This window comes from Corvus cornix, chromosome 2, assembly GCF_000738735.6.
Source record: "Corvus cornix cornix isolate S_Up_H32 chromosome 2, ASM73873v5, whole genome shotgun sequence".
Lineage (NCBI taxonomy): Eukaryota > Metazoa > Chordata > Aves > Passeriformes > Corvidae > Corvus > Corvus cornix.
Window position 1 is genome coordinate 21,517,021 of NC_046333.1, and position 23,672 is coordinate 21,540,692.

At 39.6% G+C, this 23,672-nt stretch overlaps 1 protein-coding gene across 3 annotated transcripts in view; it reads right to left on the bottom strand.

The window, feature by feature from the left end:
* COL15A1 (collagen type XV alpha 1 chain) overlaps positions 1 to 23,672 on the bottom strand; it is a 116,005-nt gene that overhangs the window by 55,052 nt on the left and 37,281 nt on the right. For all 3 annotated transcript variants that reach the window (XM_019285794.3, XM_019285795.3, XM_010398566.4), the window contains exons 3-14: positions 22,871 to 23,418; positions 19,941 to 20,015; positions 19,419 to 19,511; positions 16,974 to 17,100; positions 15,971 to 16,089; positions 13,070 to 13,198; positions 12,444 to 12,470; positions 9,963 to 10,025; positions 6,235 to 6,312; positions 4,548 to 4,610; positions 2,674 to 2,799; positions 960 to 1,013 (exon numbers count right to left, since the gene is read on the bottom strand). In XM_019285794.3, the coding sequence (XP_019141339.2) occupies positions 960 to 1,013; positions 2,674 to 2,799; positions 4,548 to 4,610; positions 6,235 to 6,312; positions 9,963 to 10,025; positions 12,444 to 12,470; positions 13,070 to 13,198; positions 15,971 to 16,089; positions 16,974 to 17,100; positions 19,419 to 19,511; positions 19,941 to 20,015; positions 22,871 to 23,418 (1,502 nt within the window). The remainder of the gene's footprint in view (positions 1 to 959; positions 1,014 to 2,673; positions 2,800 to 4,547; positions 4,611 to 6,234; positions 6,313 to 9,962; positions 10,026 to 12,443; positions 12,471 to 13,069; positions 13,199 to 15,970; positions 16,090 to 16,973; positions 17,101 to 19,418; positions 19,512 to 19,940; positions 20,016 to 22,870; positions 23,419 to 23,672) is intronic.

Here is a 23,672-nt window from a genome sequence, read left to right on the forward strand (position 1 = left end):
GGCTCCCTCATGTAAAACACACACCACTGATTACAATGGACCCAGGTTTCAGGTGCCTGCTTTATAACACACATGCTGCACTTTCTGGATAGCTGCTGGTTCCCATGTGTGCTGCACTTTTACCGACCTCAGGCTTTTGATACCACAACTCAAAAACTTCAGCCTCCAGAGATAAAAAGAAATCAATATTCTGGTCATTTAAGACTTGCCTTTTCATTTCCCTTACAGTGTGTGACCTTACAATGTACCCTTGGGAATTTACTTGCAAGTTCTTGTACGTAACATGTGTTTTTGAAGCTCACTGGAGGATGAAATTGTCTTGTAGTCTTTGCCTCGGTTTTCTCCACATCCTTCTTGAAGTGGGGTGTAAAAAAATGGTGCTTAAAATGGCGTTTTGATTAGCAATAGGTTAGATTAATTTCCCCAAGTCAAGTCTGTTCTGCCTGTGCCAGTAATTGCTGAGTGATCTCTTGGTCCTTATCTTGACCCATCAGTCCTTCATTGGTGGGCACCTGGTATCCAGCCAGGGTAGGCCATGGCTTTGTCTCCTGTTTGCCAGATTAAATGGTTTGTGCTCCTTCAGGCTCTTCTCCCCTGTCACATAATGTGCTGTGACTCTGTGCCAGGCTGGACTAACTGGAGTTCTCTCTTTCCCACTACAGACTCACCTGTCTGAGCCCAGTCATGACTGGCTTTTGAATGGCACATCACAACAGAGTAGTTCATACTGCATATCGAATATTGCATGCTGCAGAAAATGAGACAGTATCCAATAGGAAATTCTGATTTCTGAATATGCCTTTTGAGATGTGCTCTAATAAACCATTAGTATCTGGATTCCATTAAAAAATATTGAAGCCAGATGCTCTTCTGTTGCAGGGACAACTGTTTATGATTTTTACAGCCTAGAATTGGCGAAGATTTTCCACTGAAGTAGGAGCAAGAGACATTTAACTCACCTTTTCTCCCTTCCATCCTGGTGGGCCAGCCACTCCATCACGGCCAGGAGGACCCTGCAATGACGGTAAATCTAAAGCAGGTGCCACTTGAGAGCCCGATTTCTAGAACATGTGTGTGAGTATTTTGGACCAACTGATGATACAGCATTATGAAAGACTAATGTGCAGCACCTCATGCCACTAAGTTGTAACACCTTTATTTCTTGTCTTCTGAGAGTTTGGCTTTGTATCAAACCAATATTTAAATATATTTTAATAGGAAACTATACAACAATAATAAAATAATAAATGAAAATAAAACTCAGCATAGTGTAAATATAACATTAGCATGAAAAATAATGGTGCTATCCAAGCAGGTGTTGACAATCCTGTAAAAGACAAGAAGGGGTTGAAATCCCCAGGCACCTCAGTTATCCACACTTTTGGCAATGCCAGTGCTAGACAACAGCTGAGGAAACTGGATTTTCTTAAAATTACAGTTGTAATCCTCAATAGAATTTCATCTGTCTTGGATTCAGAAAAGAAAAAGGTACTGTTGGGAGCTTAGCAGTTAGATGAAATCTGTTATTTCAGATTTTTAAATTTATACTGCCATCCATATTACAATCAGTAGAGAACAACGGGTTTCATTGGCTTCCCGTGGACATGCGTCTTGAATCCCATATTAAAGATTTTGGGTGCTTAATTTCCTTCTGCTCAAAAGATGCTGCTTTCCATCTGGATGGACAAACACTTTTTAGATTTTGTATCAAATCCCAACTTGGTTATCCTCAAAAAAACATCCTCCAAGACAACTGAGGTATAGTGAGATCTCCTTTTTAACACCTGCCACCCATACACTTCCTTGATATATGCTAATTACACCTTGTCAGGTACAGAAATGGTGACTCACCCTGAGGGTGGCATGAATTTACAGGCCAAATCTAGTCCTGAGAACAACTTCTACTGGCAGGTGGCTGATAGGGAATAAAGGAACCGTATTAGTAAATATATGGAATCAGAGATTATTCTGAATTGGAAAGGACCCACAAGGATCACTGAGTGCAGCTCTTAGATGAATGGCCCGCACAGAGATCAGACCCACAACTGTGGCTTTAACAGCACCATGCTCCAACCAACTGAGCTAATCTCATAGTTCCAGAGAGGATTCTCAGAGCTGTTCAATGCTAAAAAAAATTGGTTTTCTTCACTGAAGAAAACACTTTATTGAGGATTTATTTGCAAGTCGAACTTTAGCAACATTTTTTACAGTAGAACTACATTTCACATGTCCACAGGAATAAGTGTTTCTACCTAGCTGAAGAAAAGGAAGGAAGAGAAAAGAGGAAAATTCAGTTTATTCTAGAAATTCTCTGTGGCTTATGTAGGTGATTTAGCAAACTTCATTTTCCTGAAAGCACCACAGGAAAACTAATACTTAGTCTTATTCAGTGTTGGCAAAAGCATTCTTACTTTTAATTTATTCTGGTCCAGATTTACCAGTATCTGTCTGTCAAATGTACATTACTGCTGTGCAGTAATGTGATTTCATTAACAAAAATTTTCTGGTTTTTGGTGTTGTTTTTTCTTTTTGGTAAAAAACTCGGGTAAGATCCAAGCTCTTAAATTAAAAATATTCTCCAATTTTATTAAGAATTATACAAACTGTAAGTCTTAGAACTTAGTGTTGCAGGACAGAAACAACATCAATATTTGTGAACAAAAGGGTACTCACTTCAGGGCCTGGTTCCCCAGAAGCTCCATCTTCTCCTGGTGACCCAGGAGGTCCTACACCTGAATCAGGTGCTGGCTTTCCTGGAAGACCAGGCAGTCCTGGAGGGCCTGGTGGCCCAGGAAGACCCTGGATAAATCAGCAGGACTGTTAGAAATTACCCTAGCCAGGTTCATTTCTATATCCGTAGAACAGGAAAGAGCTCACATAAGGCTGTTCAGGCTCGTAAAACTCAGCTTGGGTTTCTACCCCACTTCTGCTTCACTGAGAACCAATTTTAGTTTCACAGATACATCCTTACATGGGGTCACACTGACCTCCCTCACCTGTGCTCTCTGACCTGTGCCACCTCATAGGACGCATCAGCAAGCAAGAAATTGAAAACCAAAAAATTTTGTGTCAGCTCTCTGTAGCCCAGTGAATATCTCAGACATATCCTAAGGATCAACCTGGTGATAAGAGACCTAACCATAACGAAACCAAGGGATCATTGTACTGAGGGAAGCGGTTGGTTTTTTCTCTACCATTTCATAAGATTTCACCATGTTATTGCTAGAGCACTGATAATATCTATTCATGCTTAATGCTGTAGAACTGGCCTCCACTCTAAAGATCTCACAGACATGAGCAGAGGTATTTAAATTGAATTAAGTGAATGAAATGTTACTTTAGGAGAAACAGTACATTTGCAATTATTCCCTCTCATGTGCAAGCCCATATGTGTTACTGATTGCATTAGCAGGCAAACATGGAGAGCTTGAAATTTTGGGCCATGGCACTTTAAGTCAGGAAATCTTTAATTCTGACTTAGAGCCACATGCAGGATTCTGTCAGGAAGAGGGTCATCTTGGATTTTCAGTACAGTAAACAGGGCCTTCTGCAGGAGACTCCCCTGTCTTGTTACCTACAAAGGGCATCTAAAGAGGCTCCTATATTAGGCAAGATAGCTAACTTCCAGCATGTGGCAATTATCTCCTGAAGGGCCTTGAGAATAAGGCATTAAGCACTTTTGAGGAAAAAAACCCAAAAAACAGAAAAGAAATCCAGAGGCAGAAACCAGCTTGAGAGAATTAAAAATATCGCTAGTTGTGTTGCAAAGCAGATGCCTCCATGCTGTAGCATCCTGGACTTCATAGGAACCATAAGGAACTCAGAAATCTGCAGGGTTACTGATGTTCCGTTCACCAGAAAGCTGCACCATAAAGCATGTCATACAGGCACACTTATTTTTTTAAACAGGTCCTCCAAATTCAAAAAAAGCAAAGACTAGGGTCATATAGCACCTTGCACTGACTAAAGGTGGCTTACAAGAGAACAGGAGAGGGTTGGTTTACAAGGATATGTAGTAACAGGATAAGGGGCAATCTGACAGAGAGTAGGTTTAGATTAGATATTAGGAAGAAATTCTTTGCTGTGAGGGTGGTGAGTTACTGGAACAGGTTGTCTGTAGAAGCTGTGGATGCTCCATCCCTTTAAGTGTTCAAGGCCAGGTTGGATGGGGCTCTGAGCAACCTGGTCTCGTGGAAGGCTTCCCTGCCCATGGCAGAGGCACTGGAACAAGATGACATTTAAGGTCTTTCTGTGCTTCTATGAATCTATGATTCACCTGTCTCTCCTCTTTACTGTCTTCTCATAGTCAGATTAAAAGCATTTTCTCATTTTAAAAAGTCCTCTTGCCATTATTTCTTTGTTGGCCTGCTTCTGTCTCATACTTCTTCCCCACTCACAAGCTCTTAGGCCTTTTCTCATCTTGAAATGAAACCCTACAAATGCTGTAAATTAAGCATGTATAAAACTTGCATTGTGAAATTGACCTTCTACAACTTGCATGAGTAAAATAAAGCTCTTTATTAGGAGAAATATGAATATATACTTACCCTTAAAATCTCAGTCTCTCTGTCAGTATCTCCAGAACCTGATTCTTCAGGTTCGAGTCTATTCTGAAATTAGGAGAATTCGGTTTTGAATTATTGGTTCTAAAGATGACTAATGCAAGTATCACTGACATTTACTGGAAATACAGCTACCATCAATATCCTTACAGCAGTCTGTCACCGGTAAAATAAATTATAATACAACAAAAACTTATGTTTCTGGTGTTTCATACCATCTTCTTCTCTAGTCACTGAGCACTGTATTTACCTGCAGGTGCTCTATGAGCACAGTAATAATTGTCCTGCAGGACACACATGCTATGTGACTGTTTAAGTGAACTGAAGTAATATCTCAGAAAAATTTTAACTTCAGAAAGACACCCGCCAACATTAAGAATATCCTAAAATGAAGACCTTACAAATAACCCCAGTTTCCTACAATGTGCCCCTTATTTAAAAAGCCAGATTCTGAGATTCCTGCAACTGGAATCAAAAAGATGACTTTTATAAAGATATATCAATATACTGAAGCCCTTTCTAAAACCTTCTGTTGAGAAAACAGTGTTTAGTCCTTGGTGAGTTTCATAGTTGTGTACATTTTGCAAACTACAAAGAAAAGCACAGAGAGAAGCACTACCTATCACAGTACCAAAGCTAATGTTTCAAATGCATGAGAGGTGAGGATGCATTCCTTGGCTGCACTGAGACTTCCACATCACTACAGAATAAAAGGCCTTGAAACTTGCTGTCACAGAGAACAAGAAAGTAAAGGCAGTGTAGGACTTGGTGTTCACTGCTACATTTATGGAAGTGGCCTTTGACTGGGTGAAACTGTTGGACTGGAGCACCTTGTCCTAGGGATCTGGAGCTGGTCTATCGAAGTCAGCATCAGTGCAGGCTCAATAGTGCAGCAGAACACTGTTACTCTGTTTTTATGCTGCAGAAATATATTGGCATAATTCAACAGGCCCAGAATCAGGGGAGCATATAATCCATTTTGGCCAGTGGAATATGTTTCAAACTGTCTTGTGAAATACTCACAATACCCAATGTGAGAGATGGTTTTCTTTGAAAGTCCACCACAGGATTTCCACTGTGTCAGTGGTGAATTATGTCTACGTGTAAAATCAGCTCTCACACCATGAACTGAGAATTCAGGCCAGATTCCTTCTTTAGCTGTGTGCACATGTATCCTCATAGACATAGTGGGAAAAGTCCAAGTACAGCAGAAAGATGGATTTGAAACTTATTCTTTAACATTGCCTGAGTACTGAGCATTCAAAATACAAACACTGTTATCATGTTGATATGTGTTCTAGTATTTAATGACAGCAAACATAACTGACTGTCAAACCATTTCTCTGTTCAGTAGCAGGAAGAAATTAATAATTCAGGTTTATAATGCCTTTTTGTGGAAATTTTTGTTTCATGTTCTCCCATATATTGTTGCTTTTGCACAGGAGAGCACACACATCCACTGACATTTTAAAGTGGGAATACTGGGTGTTTATGTAGCTTACAGAATTCACACACTTCAGTCAGACATTTATTTGCATTTCGGCATGAATGTTTTAGAAAACATGATTATCTCTGTGGCAGTCAGGCTGCTTTCCCAGAGAAAACCTCCTATTTAGTTCTGGATTCCTCTGTGGCAAGCTGAGCTCATTGACAGAGAACCCCAAATACTCACTAATCCTCTGGAAGGAGCAGATGGTCCTGCAGGTCCTGGAAGTCCAGGGGGTCCTGGCAATCCCTCACCAGGATCACCCTGAAATGGGAATTAAGATAAATCAACAAGGATTTAGCCATATAAAGACTATAACCACTAGCTGCAATCTGTGTGGATTTCCAGTCACAAGAGTGACTGCTTAGATGCTATGAGCAGGGTTGAACTTTGTTAATTTCTAAGACACGCTCCCAAGAAACATGATCTTTGCATTGGCAATGGAAGAAAGAACTCCTCCTTTTCTAACTTCTGCAATGAATTTGCAAATGTACAAGCAGTGTTAACAGCATTAGCCAGCACATATGTCTTTCCAGAGTAAGGTTTAACTGTGGCTCTTGCATTTTTAAGGTACATTATATATGGCCCTCCCAATAAATAAATAAATCAATAAGTAGTCAGCATGGTCACACCATGGTACTCAATCTGTAAATTTCTTGATTTTATTGCTACCCTCTGTAATCTTTTTTCAATACCACCATGACATGATTCTTCTTCTATGTGTTGACCTTTACCTATTGCCAACACAACGAAAGACCCTGTTCAAATATGTGTCATTTCCTTCCATAATTACTACCATTTCTTATACTTTGTCTTTCTTACATCACCTCTGACATTTTGCTGAGGTTAGTTTGAACTGCTTCAGCTTATGTTTATGACTTTTAATAACTTTTCTGCTCAAGTCCAGTATTTTTCACTCAAGTCAAGAGTTGAGGTTTTGCCTCTACTGATCTATGCTTTACCCTCTAAACTGCCAATTTGCTATCTGGGCTTATGAGCATTTTAATTCTCTAAATTCACATATTCAGTTACATAGCAGGAAACACTGACTTTTAACTGCTTCTTGGTCACTTGTTCTTTATGCTTCAGAGTCCATTAGATAAATGTATTCATTGAGCTCTTTGTTCCCTGTGGCTTTGTCGAATGGTTTCTATAGTGATACTTCAGTCAGATCCACAGAGAATGTGTTTAATTAATTTGGGGCTATTTTCCCTGTCTGCCAGTGTGTTCATTTACAGATGCTCTTCATTCATTTTAACACATCCTTCACTTTTTTTCCAATGACTATTATATTAGTTTCTGGCAGTGTTTGGTGCTTGCTTTCATGCAATTTCTTCCACTTTGTGTGCACTGCAAGGAAGACAAAAACCCCAGATCTCGTATTTGGGTCACAGCCAGTTTTAGGAAGCCTAGCTGTATCCATTCCCAAGGAGCATCTCATGGCTGTATCTCTACACAGAACACGGACCACAGTGGAAAAGTGACAGGCAGCTGCCCACTCTCCACTGATGTGTAGTGCCCCATTCATTCTTGGCTTTCCATTTTCAATGAGAAGAACCAGAAAGAAGAAGGTGGATCCTACTACTGTTCCTGAAATTTAGATATTATTATACTGGGGAAAGTGTTGACTGTGCTTGGACAGCATAACTGTTTTGAATTTTTGTGTGTGTTTACAGATCAATTCTTAAAGCTTCGCTCACCCTACCAACACAGCCAGGCCTAGGAAATCACACTGATTTGGATATTGAAACAATTTTCTGAACAACTGATAACTTAAAAATAATTCACATGTGTAATAGAGAAACAGAGCAGTGTCTTCTTGTTTGTCCTGTTTTTACTGCAGGAATTGTGTCTGTTTAAAGTATTGCCAAGACAAAGCTCTGCATATGAAACTGTCAGCTTTCCTTAGTGCTTTTGAACCTATTAGGATTTTTAGCACTCATTTGCTAACTTCACAATGTCTCTTTTAAGTGTCCCTTGAAAATATTAGTCCAGTTTTTAAATAAAAAACTAATCTTAAGAAGTCTTTACTAAAGTAGCCATAAAGGTAATCAGGAATAGACTACTGGAGTATTTTCCTTTCCAATATAACTTTTGCTCTCTACAGCTAAGCTGTCTCTCCTGCTGCTGAAATGTTCTCCTTCTGGTGGCTACTCTGATCAATAAACTAAGGCTGGGTGGCCTTTGGCCATGAGGTCAGCTAGAACAGCCTGGCTGGGCTCACAGTGCTTAAGTACTTGGCTCTGGGACTCCTTTTAGCCCTGCATGTTCAAAGCTAGTATTTTGAGTATGTTTTTTTGTGCATTTTGCATGAAATAAAGCTAGAAATATACTGAAATCCATCAGCATGAGTATTTGAAAAAAGATTACTGGGATGGCACTGGAGGAGTACAGAGCCAACCTATGCACAGTCTCATCTTGCAGCATACTGGGAGCAGTTAACAACTGATGCTACCCCTGAGGCATTGTCTGAGCGAGGTCTATTTAATACAGGCCAAAACACTGTCAGGGACCATGCCTGCAAGTCTGAACCATCAGCAAATCAGTCAGTTCCTGGGCCTGTTCCATTTGGCAGTGTAGGTGCAGCACTTGTTGCTGAAGATTGGAGTGGTCACCTAACAGGAGCTGCGGCTGTAGCAGCTGCAAAGTAAAATGCATTTGCTAATTTGCCCCTAGCTTATAAATAGAAGAAATGTAAACAGCCATAATTTGAACATCTTTTCCATTGTTTCCACTGAAAGCGTCCTGACTGATTTTATGGTTTCCTTCCTACACATGAATTACTTACATCAGTACCAAGCACCCTAGAAATAACTCCGGTCACAAGAAGGACCAAAGCAGATTTGAAGGAAACCTAAGAAGCTACGTGTCAAATGACATTTAGGTGCCTGTAATACCTGTTGACAACTGATATAATGTCTTACTGATAATCTGCCTTCCCAGCCTATCTTTCCTGAAGAGCCTGTATCCACACTCTATAGCACTCCAGTTGTGAGCAATCCCACCATGTCTCTGTAACCTCTGAAAGGTGGTAGTCCTGTGACTCTGCATGGACTTGTAAGTCCTCCTGTTTGTCTCCCATGCTGCCTGGTTTTGTGAACATGTACCTGACACAGGTCCCAGAGGAGAGCAGGCGTGTCCCCATCATGCTGTACCTGAGATGCTCCCCACATGCCTTTACTTCTCTTCAGCTTATGAGAACCCTCTGCCCAACACATCTTTCCATTACAGCTGGACATAGAGATGGGGGGTTGCCATTCAATCTCGTGACCTGATTCCTGTACTGGAGACTAATTTTACCTTTGAAATGATTCTGGATCATTTAAAACTGAATCTGAATAGATGAGATTTATATGGGTCATGTTTGTGTGTTTTTGAAGTCTGTATTGTTTTGTTAAACAGATGAAAGGGATTATTAATTTGACACTTGGAGTTACTACCTGTATATCAACTTTGTGTACAACATGTATTTTAATAATAGATTAATCCATTATATCTCACTTCATCTCAGAAGAGATACAAGCTGTTACTTCAGATGGTTTAACTCTTATTTCAATTATGTTCATTTCCTAAGAGTGATTGTACTGCTTCCATTAAATCACTTAGCCAGTAGAGTAAGTTGCCCAGAGCAGATATGGACAACAACTGACTTTTCTTTATTAAGTGTTCAATACATCTTCCTTAGCTCTCCTGTGAATTCCCAACTTTTTCTACTGATGAAGTTTATTTGCATCCTTGAAAAATACTTATGATTCTGTTATGGTGACATCCAGCCGTTCATGGATGAACAGTAGGATGTTTAAATTCTTCCTGTGATTCCATATTTTTGTTTCTCTCTCAGAGTGTACCAAATTAGTACATGTCCAAGAATATATAGTATCTGATTGATTGTTGGGTATTAACAGGACACATACCTTTTCACCTTTTGGGCCTGCTTTTCCTTTCAGTCCTGGCAACCCCTGAAGTCCATCTTTACCCTAAAAGGAAAAAAAAAACTTTTTAATTAGACATTTTCTTTCATGTTGGTTGAACAGCTGTACACTTAGCAGCAGAGGCTGGATGTAAGGGTGCTAGATTCTAACTCTTGGTTTGTGCAGTGGGAGGAGGTGTGGGACTTGGCATAGAATGCCCCTGGCAGTGCCCAGAATGTGCCTCTCACCACATCTACTCTTCCTACAACCAAGTGACAGGGAAGCCTGTTTGGGGGGTACAGATGGAAACACTCCCAGGCTGCATTTGGATTTGACAGAGTGCCAACAGGACCACCACAGCACTGATGGCGAGGATTTTTAAAACTAATCTTTGTAACACACTACTTCCAGCTGCTGCTCTGAGTGCACCAAATCATACCATTAACCTAAGGCTGCTCCCATCATCTACTAAAACATTTTTTTTGTCTTAACCAACCTGCATCTATTAAGTTTCTACCAACTAGGATCCTTCCTGAGGACATGCATCTGACAGGTAATGTGGGATACTAGATAGCATTTCACCCCATTTTCCATTCTAAACTTCACCAGTCAAATGAATCCCAAATTACCCTTCTTTATATCTTCATATTACCTACATATAGCATGCATATGCTCTTCCTATAGAGGCTTGTTCATTGGCTAGAAAGAACTCCCGCCAGCTTTAAAGTCAGTGCTATTATAAAATGGGGCTGCTTATGAATTCAGTTAGGACACTCAAGAAAATATTCAGAAGGCAAATAAATAGTATTTTCCCATTGGCATTTTGGGAATCTGGACAGCTGTGGTAATGGACTCTACTGGAAAAATTTCAGGAGTGCCCTAATTTTAAAAAAGGGTTATATAAAGTCATTAGGGAGAAAAATGTATCTCTAAGACTGAAGGGTGGGTTTTTTTCCTAGGATGATTTTTCCTGTAGAGTAATGGGTAGCGGATTCATAGAAAAGTAGCAAACACATGACCAACATAAATGTAGAACATACTAATTTCATTGCTGAGTGAAGCCCCATCAAACCAATAGTAAAGTTGCATGGGTATATGTAAAATTGGAACCTAGATGCTCATGGATGAAAGAGTAGCTACAAAAAATACAAGGCAATGTCGCAAGACGTCTATGATAGAAAATAGGATTGTTTTCACAAGGACAAGACAATTGGTTTTGAAGCATTTGAATTACATTTGAAGAATTTTCTCTAAGACATATTGGTTTCATAGAATTTTCTTTGAAGATATGCTGCATGAAAGTAGTCAGGCTTCTGTTAATACGTAAAACATAAACTTCTTGTCCAAAAACACCCTAAAGACACATAGCCTGAGTTTTGGCTAAATATTTGCAAACTTAGCTACATTTCTTTGAACATACCACTGTCTGAAGGCAGCATTCAGGAAGGAGCTCAATAATGCATGCAACGAATGACTACTGAATTATTTTTCTAATATCTTAAAGCACACCAGTTTCATTTGAGGTTCAGTTGCAGGGGACAAGGAAGGGTCAGGAAGCTCCCAGCAGTGGCACATATTAGTATAGAAAAAGAGGAGCAGACATGGGAACGGTGACAACCTCTGGGTGGTAAGGTCTTAGAGAGGGGAAAGATGCACAAAGTGGTAGCAACAAACAAATGAGAAAGGAAACAAAGAAGCCAGGCAGTAGAGCATCAGCAGAAGACAGATACACAAGAGCAGCTGAGACATGCACAGAATATGACATCTACGGGTTTGTTATTGTGTGCATTGCTGAGCAGTACCTCACCACAGAGGATGCGTGTGCAGGCTATCAGCAGCTTGTGGTGAACTGACCCAGCCATGGGAGTTGTCTGGAGAAGCTGGGAAGGAACACCCCAGGAAGAAGACAGCAAATGTGACAGAGAAGGGTAAAGTAGAGGAACGCAGATAAAGGAAAGCAGGAATGATGAAGCAGAAGATGCAGTCAAATTACTGTACAAGAGTAAAGGGGTGAGAGGTACATCTCAAATCAAAAGTACTCTCAATTAACTACAAAGTTAATTGCAGCTGAGGTTAGGAGCAGGCAACATGGAAGCATGTGTCTATGGAGGGTCAGTGAAGCACCCCCCCAAGAAGGAGTCTGAGTATGTCCTCTTTTTGAAATTCCCCTCTGCAAAAAAAGCCAGCCTCACCAGAGCTGAATTCCTGGTACAGTTGCTTATGCCATGCCATGCCATGCCATGCCATGCCATGCCATGCCATGCCTCTTTCTTTGCAACTGGGAAATCATAAATTTCTCTTAGAGACCTGGATTTTGCTCGCTTGACAATCTGAGGATGTCAACTACAGCACCAGAACTGTCTTCTAAAGAGATGAGATGAAGAAAGCACTTCGCTGCTTAAGCCTCAATGTAGTAGAGCCTCAAAAAAAAAGTTATGTTTTTCTTAATTCAGTTAACCAAAATATGTATAAATGAGTACTTACGGGTAACCCATTTTTACCAGGAATGCCCTAAAATAAAACATCTTTGTTAGAAAGATAAATAAAACACTGTAACATAGAAATAACAAAAGAGAAAAGCAAGTAGTTAAGTTGTGATGTGCCGTGCAGTGACAAAATAACAAACCAGAACGATATCAAACACTATGGCACAGTGGGATGTTTTGCACCTCTCTTTAATCTCATGCCTCTTGTGCTGATGGTTCACAAGGATTTGAAGTGTGAAACATCCTGGATATAGAGAAGTCACTGAAGGAGGCCTGTGCGTCTTGTACCTTTGTACATGTTCAAACCTGACAGCTGGGAGGGCGCTGCAGTACTGCCCAAGGAGCTGGTGGAATTGCTGCTCTGAGAACATTTGTATGTTGGCATGGCAGCTGTTTGCCTTTGCTTTCTGATGGCTGTCACTCACTAGGCCCCTGTGTGGCCACTGACACATGTGAAGTGCAGGTAGGATGCTCCTGAGCTGCTGGACTAAAACCCATCTCATAGAAGTGTAACTGGTGACAGTGTGCAAGGCTGTGCAGTTCCAGCTCTTCATGCATGTGTGACGGATCACTATTAACCTTTCCAAAATATGTGTTTTCTTTCAACAGAGAGAAAATACTCACAGGCTGACCAAGTTGTCCAAGTTTCCCTGGAGAACCAGGAGGTCCTTGATCTTCATTTTCCACATCTCCTATTCCTGACCCTCCTAGAGATTCTGTGGACCCATCCTCTACTTCTTGACCTTTCTGGCCCTGAGCAATTAAAGTGTGAAATATGAAAAATGTGTTGCATTACTTGTCCCCCGCCCCTTTCCTCTCTCCTAGAGCCCTTGCTTTGTTCAATGCAGTCAGAACCTGGTAGGCACCATACAAACAGTATATTCCATTCAGCAAAGGCAATCCAAATTAAAGATCATTCATGCACCAACAAATAAGTTGCTCTCTGAGCTGGTCATCTAAATGCAAATGACTATGATCTAATTTCATATCCACAACAATCTGCACAGTCTAAGTCAATAGTGCAGGTTTGAAAGATATCATTTTCACGTACTCAATCTGTCAGGGAGAAAATTGTGAGAGTTAAGATAGACATGTTTAGGAGTGTTTTAGCCAACTTCCCCAAGATCTATGACTCTAACAAAAGAGGGTTACATACTGGTTAAAAAGCTGCAGAAGATGAAGCAATGATAACAAAGAGTAAAAATGGACAACAGCAAGACTAAAATATTGCTAAACATTAGTATTTGGTTAAGAGAAAGTAAGAATAACAGAAGGAATAATTTAAATATTCCAGGAACAAAATAAGACCTTCCAGGAATGAAGCCTGGACATTATTACATATTTAAATTAAAATACATTATACAGAAAAACCCACATAAATCAGTATTGTATTTTGAAATAAGCACTAGGATTTACTCATATTTTATAGCACCAATGGAATATTTTGATCTCCATTGGCAGCTAATGAAACTAGGAGGGATGAAATACATCCTGAGTAACTCTCAAAGAATTTTTTCCCATCTGGAGAAGCGTTAGAAGAGAATCTATTTAGTTAAACTGTGGGTAGAGATCATAGCCTGAATGAGATAACGGGATTGTTGATACAGTGTTAGAGTGCTGAAGGAGGTAGCAGATGGTATGGCAGGATACCTCTCAATCATCTACCAAAGGTTTTGGGAGTCTTGGGAGATCCTGTTGACTGGAAGACAGTCAGTGTTATTCCAGCATACAAAAAGGGTGTAAGGGAAGATGAAGAACTACAGATCTGTTAGACTAATCTCAGTTCCTCAAAAATTAAGGAGAAGATCATACCGAGTACCATTGAAAGGCATTTAAAGAACACTGCACTTATCAGGAGCACTCAACATGGGTTCACAAAGCGAAAGTCCTGCTTAACTAATTCACTACCTTTCTATGGTGAAGTCACCCACATGAAGGATGAAGAGACAGAGGTGGATGTAATTTCCCTGGGGTTTTGTAAGGCTTTTGATGCTGTCCATCACAGCATCCTTTGGGGCACATTTTCTGACTGTGGGATGAGTGGGTTCATGGTGTGCTGGGTGAAGAACTGGCTGAAGGACAGAGCTCAAGGGTTGTGGTGAACAGGGCCACATCTGGCTGGTGACTGGTCACCAGTGGTGTTCCTCAAGGATCAGTCCTAGGGCCAGTTCAATGTATTTATCAATGACCTGGATGCAGGCTTGAATGCACCATGAGCAAGTTCACTGATGATTCCAAACTGGGAGGTGCTGCTGACTGTCTTGAAGGACAGGAGGCCTTGCAGAGAGATCTGGGTAGCTTGGAGCATTGGGGCAGTGATTAATAGCATCAAACTAAACAAGAACAAATGCTGGATTCTGCACCTAGAAAGGAGTAACACTGGGTACACATAAAAATTGAGAGAGAAGTGGCAGTAACAACTTTTTTTTTTTAATTATTATTTTCTAAAAGATTGGTCATTATCATAATATATAGTCATCTTGGGTATCTGTGTAGTGAAAAATATGTAGAAATCGAAATAAAGTCAAGGAAAACTTGTAAAGATAAGTAGCAAAACTACTTGTCACAGTAGATTTAAGCTTTAGGTGTCACACTTCTTAAGTCAAGACTGGATTTTTATTTAAGAAAAATGTCCTAAAAAAGAAAAGAAAAAGAAATGGTAATAGTAATAGTTTATCTGGTATTTAGTTTATCTATTTATTTATATAAGCTAAGATTAGAAGTGCTGCTTTAAAAAAATGTGAACGCAGGCATGAAAATGTTAGAGGAATTATATTGGGGAGTTCTCCAACAAATACTGAAATTTCTTGTATGTCAGCTCCTATGGATGATCCTTAACTTAATGCTTCACCACTTGCTATCTTTTACCACAGTAAACACAGGAACACAAGAAGACCCTGCAAGGAGCAACCTTAACCATTTGAACGAAACACACACAATGTGGAAATTTTATTCTAAATTTCTGTCATTCATGACACGGTGTGTTTTCAGGCAAAAAGAAGCTGTCATAACTGACTGTAGAGACAGGCTACAGCCTTGCATTGGGTCTTTGTTTCCTTGTCTAGGAGCCACACCCACAGGAGCCTAGCCAAAAGGAGAATCTAATTTTATAAGGGATTTGATGAAGGGTTCTTTAAAAAATGTGACTAGCTTTGACGGCTTGAATGTAATTTACAGTTATTCCTGGTCCTGGCAAAATGAGGATTTAGTCAGCTATTTTCTTTGTTTCTCACTTTCTTAAATTCAAACTGAAAAAACTGCAAAACTGAAAGAACAAATTCATTTTTTAGTCAAAAATCTCAAGCCCATTTCAATGGTTTCAGATCCAAACTTCTGCACAGTGCAAGTGCTTTTCAATCTGATGTCATGAAAAGACATTCAAGAACTTAGAAAGTATCTTCTATTTCTCCATGCTGTTAAGATGGAATAGATCAAGGTACCAACTCAGAGAAACACCTGGAATTCATGGATTTTCCTGTTCTTGGGACAAAAAGATTAGGCATGTAATAAACCCATTATACAGACCTCCTCTCTGCTTACTCCTGGCAAAACATCAGCACCAGAGCCATCTTCTTCTCTTAACATTTTCTGTGTGACAGTGGTAGACTCACTGTTGCCTTGTCCAGTTTCCATGACAGCTGAATCTAAATAAAATAATTATTTATTAATGAGAGTGCAAAATAAAACCTGCCCAGAGGTATTTATCAGAGACTGATGCTGCAAGTTGTATGAAAAAAGAAATTATTCAGATTACGACTAAAATATATTCCAAAAATTAATCTTAGTCATTTAACAGCTCTGAAAATTTTAAAAGAAAAGAAAAAAAGAGAAAGGTGAGAGTAAAATTACAAAACAAATGTCTATTTTAAGGTCATGGACTGTATTGCATTATCATTTTTTCCTCTAGTTCTAGTCTAATGGCTTCCTATTTGTCACCCATGTAACACAAAAAATAAGAGTTAAGTACAACAGGTACTATCTGAAGTATGTATAGAATTTAAATTGTAACATTGTCTTTGGCCTTATTAATATGACTAGCGTTTTTTAATGTTTTCTAGGAGTGCCCTGAAGTTGTTCTAGCCATGGAGGACTGGATTCCTCACTGGAATGAGTGCTCTCATTGCTTTGCTGCCTACACTTGCACCCAAAACACCCCACTGGTGCACTAGGCACATTCACATCCTTTGAAGGGAACAGAAGTAGGATATAGTTGTTTATTCAGTGGTGGTATTCAGTTTTACATTAAAGGCTGTGGTTTACTGTATCAGGTCATCAAATAAATACCCATCTTAAACCCTTTTTAAAGGTGCCACATGGCTTTAGAGCCAGCAGGACTATTTGCAGACTTAATGTATGATGTGACAATTCTTTTCTAGCACGTGGGATGCCCAAAACCATAGGATTTTCCTTTCCTGGCAGCACCCAAAATATGAGAGTGGATTTCCATACACAGGGAAATGACAGACTCAAAACCAGAGAATGTAAATGACCCCACCCCCCCAAAAAACCCAAAAACCCGAGGCAGTGCCTTTTTCTTTAAATTTAGCTGCTTCTGAGGTTTCTTCTGATCTGTGATTTCCAGAGAAATAATTTTCTTCCAAATAAGACAATATAGTTGGGGGGGCTTCCACTGGCTCAGCCAACGTATCTTCAGGCTAAAAAAAAAATCCCAAAGAAAGGTTTAGAGTAAAGGCTTATCACATATTTTAATGGAAGAATTGCTAGATTACCTTCCTCAAAGCACAGTAATCAGAACTACCACATGTATGAAGCAATACAGAATTTTGAGAGAAATTAGTGTAATACCTTTGGGCTCCATTCCTCCAAAGCAAGGGATGTACACTTGACAAACCCATAGAGAGGGAGAAAAACACAAGCAATGTGCACTTGTCAGGACTGCATTTTTAAGTACAACTTTTGGCTTGTTTCATTCTGGCTCATCATTGCTTTACCTATTAAAGTCTCTTTATCTCAACCCACAAGTTTTCTGACTTCTCTTCCAATTCTCTCCCCATCCCACTGGTGGGGCAATGGGTGAGTGGCTGCCTGATGCTTAGTGGCCAGCTGGGATTAAATCACATATTTCAGAAGGAGGAATAAAAGCCAAAAGTTCTACTATTTCTGTGTGTAATTTTGAACAGTGGAGTAATTATGAAGATTATTAAACAGAAGCTGACAACAATAGCTAAATTGATATTTTTCTGTATGGAGAAGCTAGACATCTTTCCTGAATTAGTCACAGTTGTATCTAAATGAGAAAAAGTCAAGGCACAGTACGATTTCATGGATTAAATTTTGTGGTGTGATGTAAAATGGAGAGTCATCAAGCACTAGGTCATTTTGCTGCCGTTTGGAAAAACCCTAGCTGGCTGCAGAAATTCAGGAAAAATAAAGTGCACATCCTGCATCCAGTGAGAAATTACCCAATGTAGCAGTACTGGCTGGGGCCAGCTGCCTGTCTTTTGACCCCTTAGAGAAAGATAAGAGAGCAAGGACTGCCTCAAGAAGGCTCAGAACAATCTTATCAATGTGTAGAAGATCCTGATAAGAGGGAGTAAAGAAGACAGAACTAGATCCTTCTCACTGGTTGTAACCAGTGAAGGGAAAAGAGACAACGGACACACATTAAAATACAAGAAATTCAGGCTCTATGTCAGAAAAAATTTGCATTGGAACAGAGAGGCTGTGGAGTCTCCATTCTCGAGGAAATCCAAAACCCACTGGCACTGAACAACCTGCTCACTGAGCAACCTGCTGTATTTGGCTCTGGTTTGAAGAGGGAATTGGGCAGGGCAATTTTCAGAGGTCCCTTTCAAACTCAGCTAGTCTGTGATTCTGTGCAAAGCACAAGGCAGGCCAAAATGAGTTTATTGAGATATACGTAAAAGGCAAAAAAATTAATAAAAATTAATTCAAACACACCAGGAGCAGGAAGCCAGGTCAATATTTATTATAAAGTTATAAAAAGAGTGATCAGGGAAATTGAAGTCTATAATACAAAAAAAAAAGATTTTCTTCCATTCATGTTGACCCTGGAAGAGTTAAAATTCCTGCAGAAAAATATTCTTGGGAAACTGAACAGAGGATCTGTCTAAAACTGAAGTCTTTGTATGAAAAGGTAGGAAACACAGTAAGTGCATGACAGGGCATCACAACCAAAAAGTACTTGCCCACAGGTTCAGTAAGATTCAACAGCGAAATAGCTGAAGTATGTGCTGTATCATGCAAATGTGAGCATGGTTTCTGTGAAGTCATTTCTCAGAAACCTACTGATTTTCTCTAAAGGAACCAATGAGAACTTGTATTTAAAAAAAGAATGTTTGGTACAAACAGCATGGAAAATTTCATTGTGAGGAATGCACTGGAACATTTAAGCCTGGCACAGAAAGGCAGTGGGACATGATGTGATAAGAATCTCTAAATATGGTAAGAAACAGCTGTTTACTCTGTTATCCAGTTGATTAACCACCAAATGAGAGCCACAGCACGTTCAGAAGGGCAAGAGAAAGGTGCATGTCCTTCACAAAACATGTCATTAAATTAGCTAAGCAACTCTGCAGCAGGAATCTGAGGATGGTAAAATTCTCATGTGTTAAAAAAATCCCAATCAAGCAAGCAAGAAACTCAAGGATTAATAACTCAGCTGAGTTCCACTAGCCGCATATACTCTTGGCTCAAGCATTTCCTGAGATAAAAATTGATGCAGAGTAAAAGAGTGTTCCCAGTAAGTGTCATATATATTTTCCCAATCTTGTATTATACTCTTCTCAAGCTCTGGTTACTGACTGTTGTCAAATAGATGAGATTTTTTATCTAGCACAGTGCCATCGTTCTCATGGATGGGTGCACGTTGTTCTCAGGGGAGCCTTTGGAAATTGACAAATATGAAAGCTACTCATCAAATCCAGACACCACCCTTTAAAAGAGTAATATTAAACCAGAATTTTAAAGTAAATAAATCAAATAGATTTACCCCTATGGGAAGACGGGAAGATCCAAGGGCTTCTTGTGCCTCAGAAACATCATGTTCTTGAATGCTGCCATTGCCACTGCTGTCCCCTGAAGCCTGTGCAAAACCCAGTTATGGGAGGAAATTCATAAAAGTCAGGGAGAAAAGCATGATATCCAAGGAATTGGCTATTTAAATGCATAAAAAACCCCCTTTTTTTTGGTTGGCGAAGCCTCAGTGTCATTATGTTAACTTACTTCAGTACTTACAGTATTCTATCAAAATAACCCTTCAGAAAAATAAAAGCCATAGTTCATTTCCTGAAAGGTGTTTTCGACCTTTCAGGAAATGAAGATAAAATGATACTTTTTTAAGAAACAGGTTTGGGGGTTGTACAGGAAAAAAATCCCTCCCTCCCCCGATAGTTTTAAATATGATATATGTCTCCAAGAAAAAAATACTACATATAGTGTTATGAAAGATGTCAAATGGAAATTTACTTTGAAATCTCTGAGGCATTGAGGAAGTGTTTATAAGAATACTTACATAAGGGTCATCATCTTCACAATGATCTTCAGCAGCCCTTGGGTCAGATTTGATTGTCAGATGTTGAATCGAGCCCTACATGGAACATCAAAAACATTTCAAGGAAGTAATATTTTAAGTGGCATGTGTGAGGGGGAGTGGGGGTGAACGGTGGGAATTAAAGCAACAAAATACCCCAAACTGTGTTCAGATTTACTTGGAAAATGATCTGAAGTATGAAATTTTATGATAATAATACAGATTTAAAGATGTAAATATGTTTGTACATTCTCCTTTTGCAAAATGCAGAACAAATTGAAGCTGCCAGAATATAATGACTGCCATGTCCCAATGACATTATGGTCACCACACTGCATGGTTAGTTCCCCAGCCGAATGATCTAGTCCTGGATTGTGTCCTACACTCTGTAAAACACTGTCTGCTTTTTTTAGTGAAGAAGTGTGTTGCAGCTCCAGAAGTGGCATGTGAAAGCCCCTAAAAATGGAGACAAAGGATGGGAAGGGAATACCAATAAGTGATGAAGTGGGTCAGGAAGAAACCAGTTTAAAACTTTCCAGAGAAGAAATAAAGGAGATGGATTTTCTGATAACAAATGTTTCTTTTTTTCAGAGTCACAAACTGTACTTCTCAGTCTGACATGCTGAAGGAGCAGTAACAATTCCATTTTAAACATTTAACTGTTGTTTCTGCAAAGACTCAAAGTGTTTTAAGAAACGTGGGAGATGTTTTGTTATTACAAGATTTCACAGAGTTAGACATGATGCACATGTAGGGCACAAAGATGGATATTCAAGTCAAGAACCAGTTTACATATAACACACCACATAGAATTTTTTAGAAAGGAGTAAAATTTGTCATTCTATCTTAAACAATCCTATAATTTCTGTACCTTTGAAGACCATAAAACTCAAGCAGTTGGTACCTCCTGAGTTTGCTGGCCTTCTGAGGCAACAGCTCAGTAGTCTCAACCATCCTATTTCTCTCAAAATGTAATGGGCAACTCAGATATTGAACAATGTCAGACTGACAGAACAGTTCACTGAAAAATCGTACATGAAACAAGCACAACCAATTAAACAGTCTCCTGGAAGTGATAATTTTTTCACAGTACAAGTGAATCACATTTGGAGAACACATTTTTCTCCTCTTGCTCTAATCTGTGGCCCTGAATGGTAAAGGAAGCAAAATGGAGAGCTGTAATGTTCCCCCAATGTTACTGCTAGCCGATTCCTCCAACTAGGAAAGTCTGCACGATAGGGATGGTAGGTATGAGATACTTTATTTACTTTCTGGGTCTTGTGGCTGCTGGTGCCTTCCCTGTTAAAACTGGTTTGCAGCATCTGGCATTATCACTGATTCAGCTGTACTTGGTTGTTGTCTGGCTTCCGCTTTTCTTTACAAGCATCAGGGCTTTATTTTCCTTTGGTTTCAATAAATCTGATGATAGTTATGTCCTTTTGTGTCTGACAGCCAGAGCCTTAGACACATGAATTCCCATTAGCCAGAGCAAACCAGCATCTGACATCTATTCATTTGCACAATCTGCTGAGATTTGTTTCTGTTTTGGGCAATTAATGTAAACAGTTCTTGGCACAGAAACAGAGTTTGAGCGAGGTTCAAGCATTTAGTTTTTCTACCCAAAAGCAATTGTGACAGATGATGCATGAAAAAATAAAGGCACAGGAACCTAGAGTACAAGTCACAATTAGTGCTAATGAAGCAATCAGAGTATTGGCTGAAATTTACGTACTCGATATAGCATACAGAACAGCTTGTTTCAGTGGAAATACATTACAGTGTCATCCACTATATGCATTTCTGTCATCATATTTATTGGTGATAATCTCAGCAAGTGATCATCACGTGCGTTTTCCAGGTGGGATAGCAAAGTGGTTTCCTTTTCTTGAATGTTTCTCAATCCTACTTAGTGATCAGGCATTCACAATACTCCAGTCTTCCTATTTGCCTAAGAAAGGTAGCACCAACAGGCAGTTTTCCTGCATATCACTTTCCACCCCTTATTTGCTGCTAATCAATATAGCTCTGTGATTCTAGGTGCTTAGACTGGTCAGACAAATGATAAAAGTACATCAACTTTGTTGCTTACCAGATGGAGTTCGCAACCTGCCAGTACCCCTGAACTTTGGAAAGAACATATTTATTCCCTAAAGAAAAGGATTCACTCTGCTTTGTGCTACTGCTTTACTAGTTTAGAAGAGACATTAATCTCACAAAGCACAGTACAAGTTCTGAAGTACAGGAAATACAAAAATAAGACAAATAAAGTGTGAGGTTCCCCTTTCCGTTCAACAATAAGTTGATCTTACACATAGTGGCTGCTCTCAGTGGCTGAGAATTTCAGTCAGGATGCAGCAGGAAGGATGCTTGCACCCAAGCTAAGAGGGCTTGGGAGCCTTGTAGTAGTGGTTTTGGTGCATTCTATTTCCTAAAGCACCTGATAAGCTACAAATAATATATAAACTGTAAAAATACACATTTATCTTCCAGATATCTTTATCTTTGATGGTATCATTCTCCTTCTGATGTTGAATACCTAACTAATAAGAATTTAAAACTTTCACTTTATAGTAAGGTATTTTCAGAAATTAATAAAATGGATTCTCTGAAATCTGCCCTTCTTAGAAAGGCCATAAAAATTTATGTGACATATTTACTTTGAAATTTCTAATATTCAAATGGAAGGGTGAGCTTAATATCTGGACTATCAATAAACTTCTGAGGATCTCAGAACATTGTATTTTAAACCAGAGGTTATATAACTGCGCTGCCCAAACCCTAGCTAGGTATGGAAAATAAAACCTATGTGATTTGACCCTCATTTGGGATATAACCACCGTAAGCAGGCTTTCTTGGGTAGTGAGTACATGCATTAAACAATAAGAAATGTGAATTTGTCAGACAGCACTTACTGTGAACTTTTCCAGTCCCGTGGCTCCCGCATTACCGACAAATATCCCAGAGCCAGATTCAAATGCCAAGGTCCGAGCAGACCTTTGAAACTGAAGCCTCTGATATTCTTCACAATCCATGAACAAAGCAACATCATTTCCCTCAACAGTCACTGTAAACCTATTCCACCTGTTAGTCATCACTGGCACTTTAAAGGAAGCAGCCTCTCGGGAGATATGGGATCCAGGCTCTGTGTAGTACATGATTATTCTCTGGGTGCTGTCATCAACTGGTGAAATCCTCAGTCCCAGGTAGATTGTTTTCTGGAAGGCATCTGTTACTGCAAAGAGCACTCCTCCACGATCACTGTTTGGTTTCACAGTAACCACAACAGCGAAATCTCTGTAGAAAGGTGATGGTATTATAGCGCTGGTCAGTCGGCCGATGTTGGAATCTGGACCAAAGCTGTAAGCTGGGAACCCTCCATAGCCCGTGACAAAGTAGACAGAAGGAGGAAGAGGGACTCCTATTAACTCCGTGAGGTCAAGGTGTCCTTTTGAGCCTCGTTCTGTGCATGAGAAAAAACGTGTTATTTATCCTTGAGGTACACAGAGCCCATTTAATTTATGTGATTGAAGAAAGGCCTGAAAAACTGAAATGTAGTGTTATAATACCAGGAACATACTTCTAATACTTCAGGCCGCAGTCCAGGTAGTGCTTAAACACATGTAGCTATGTATGCACGTCATTCTTTGCCCTTTGACTAACAGAGGCTACTTGTATGCTAAAGGAAGGCACATGTAAACATTTGGTGAAATTGAA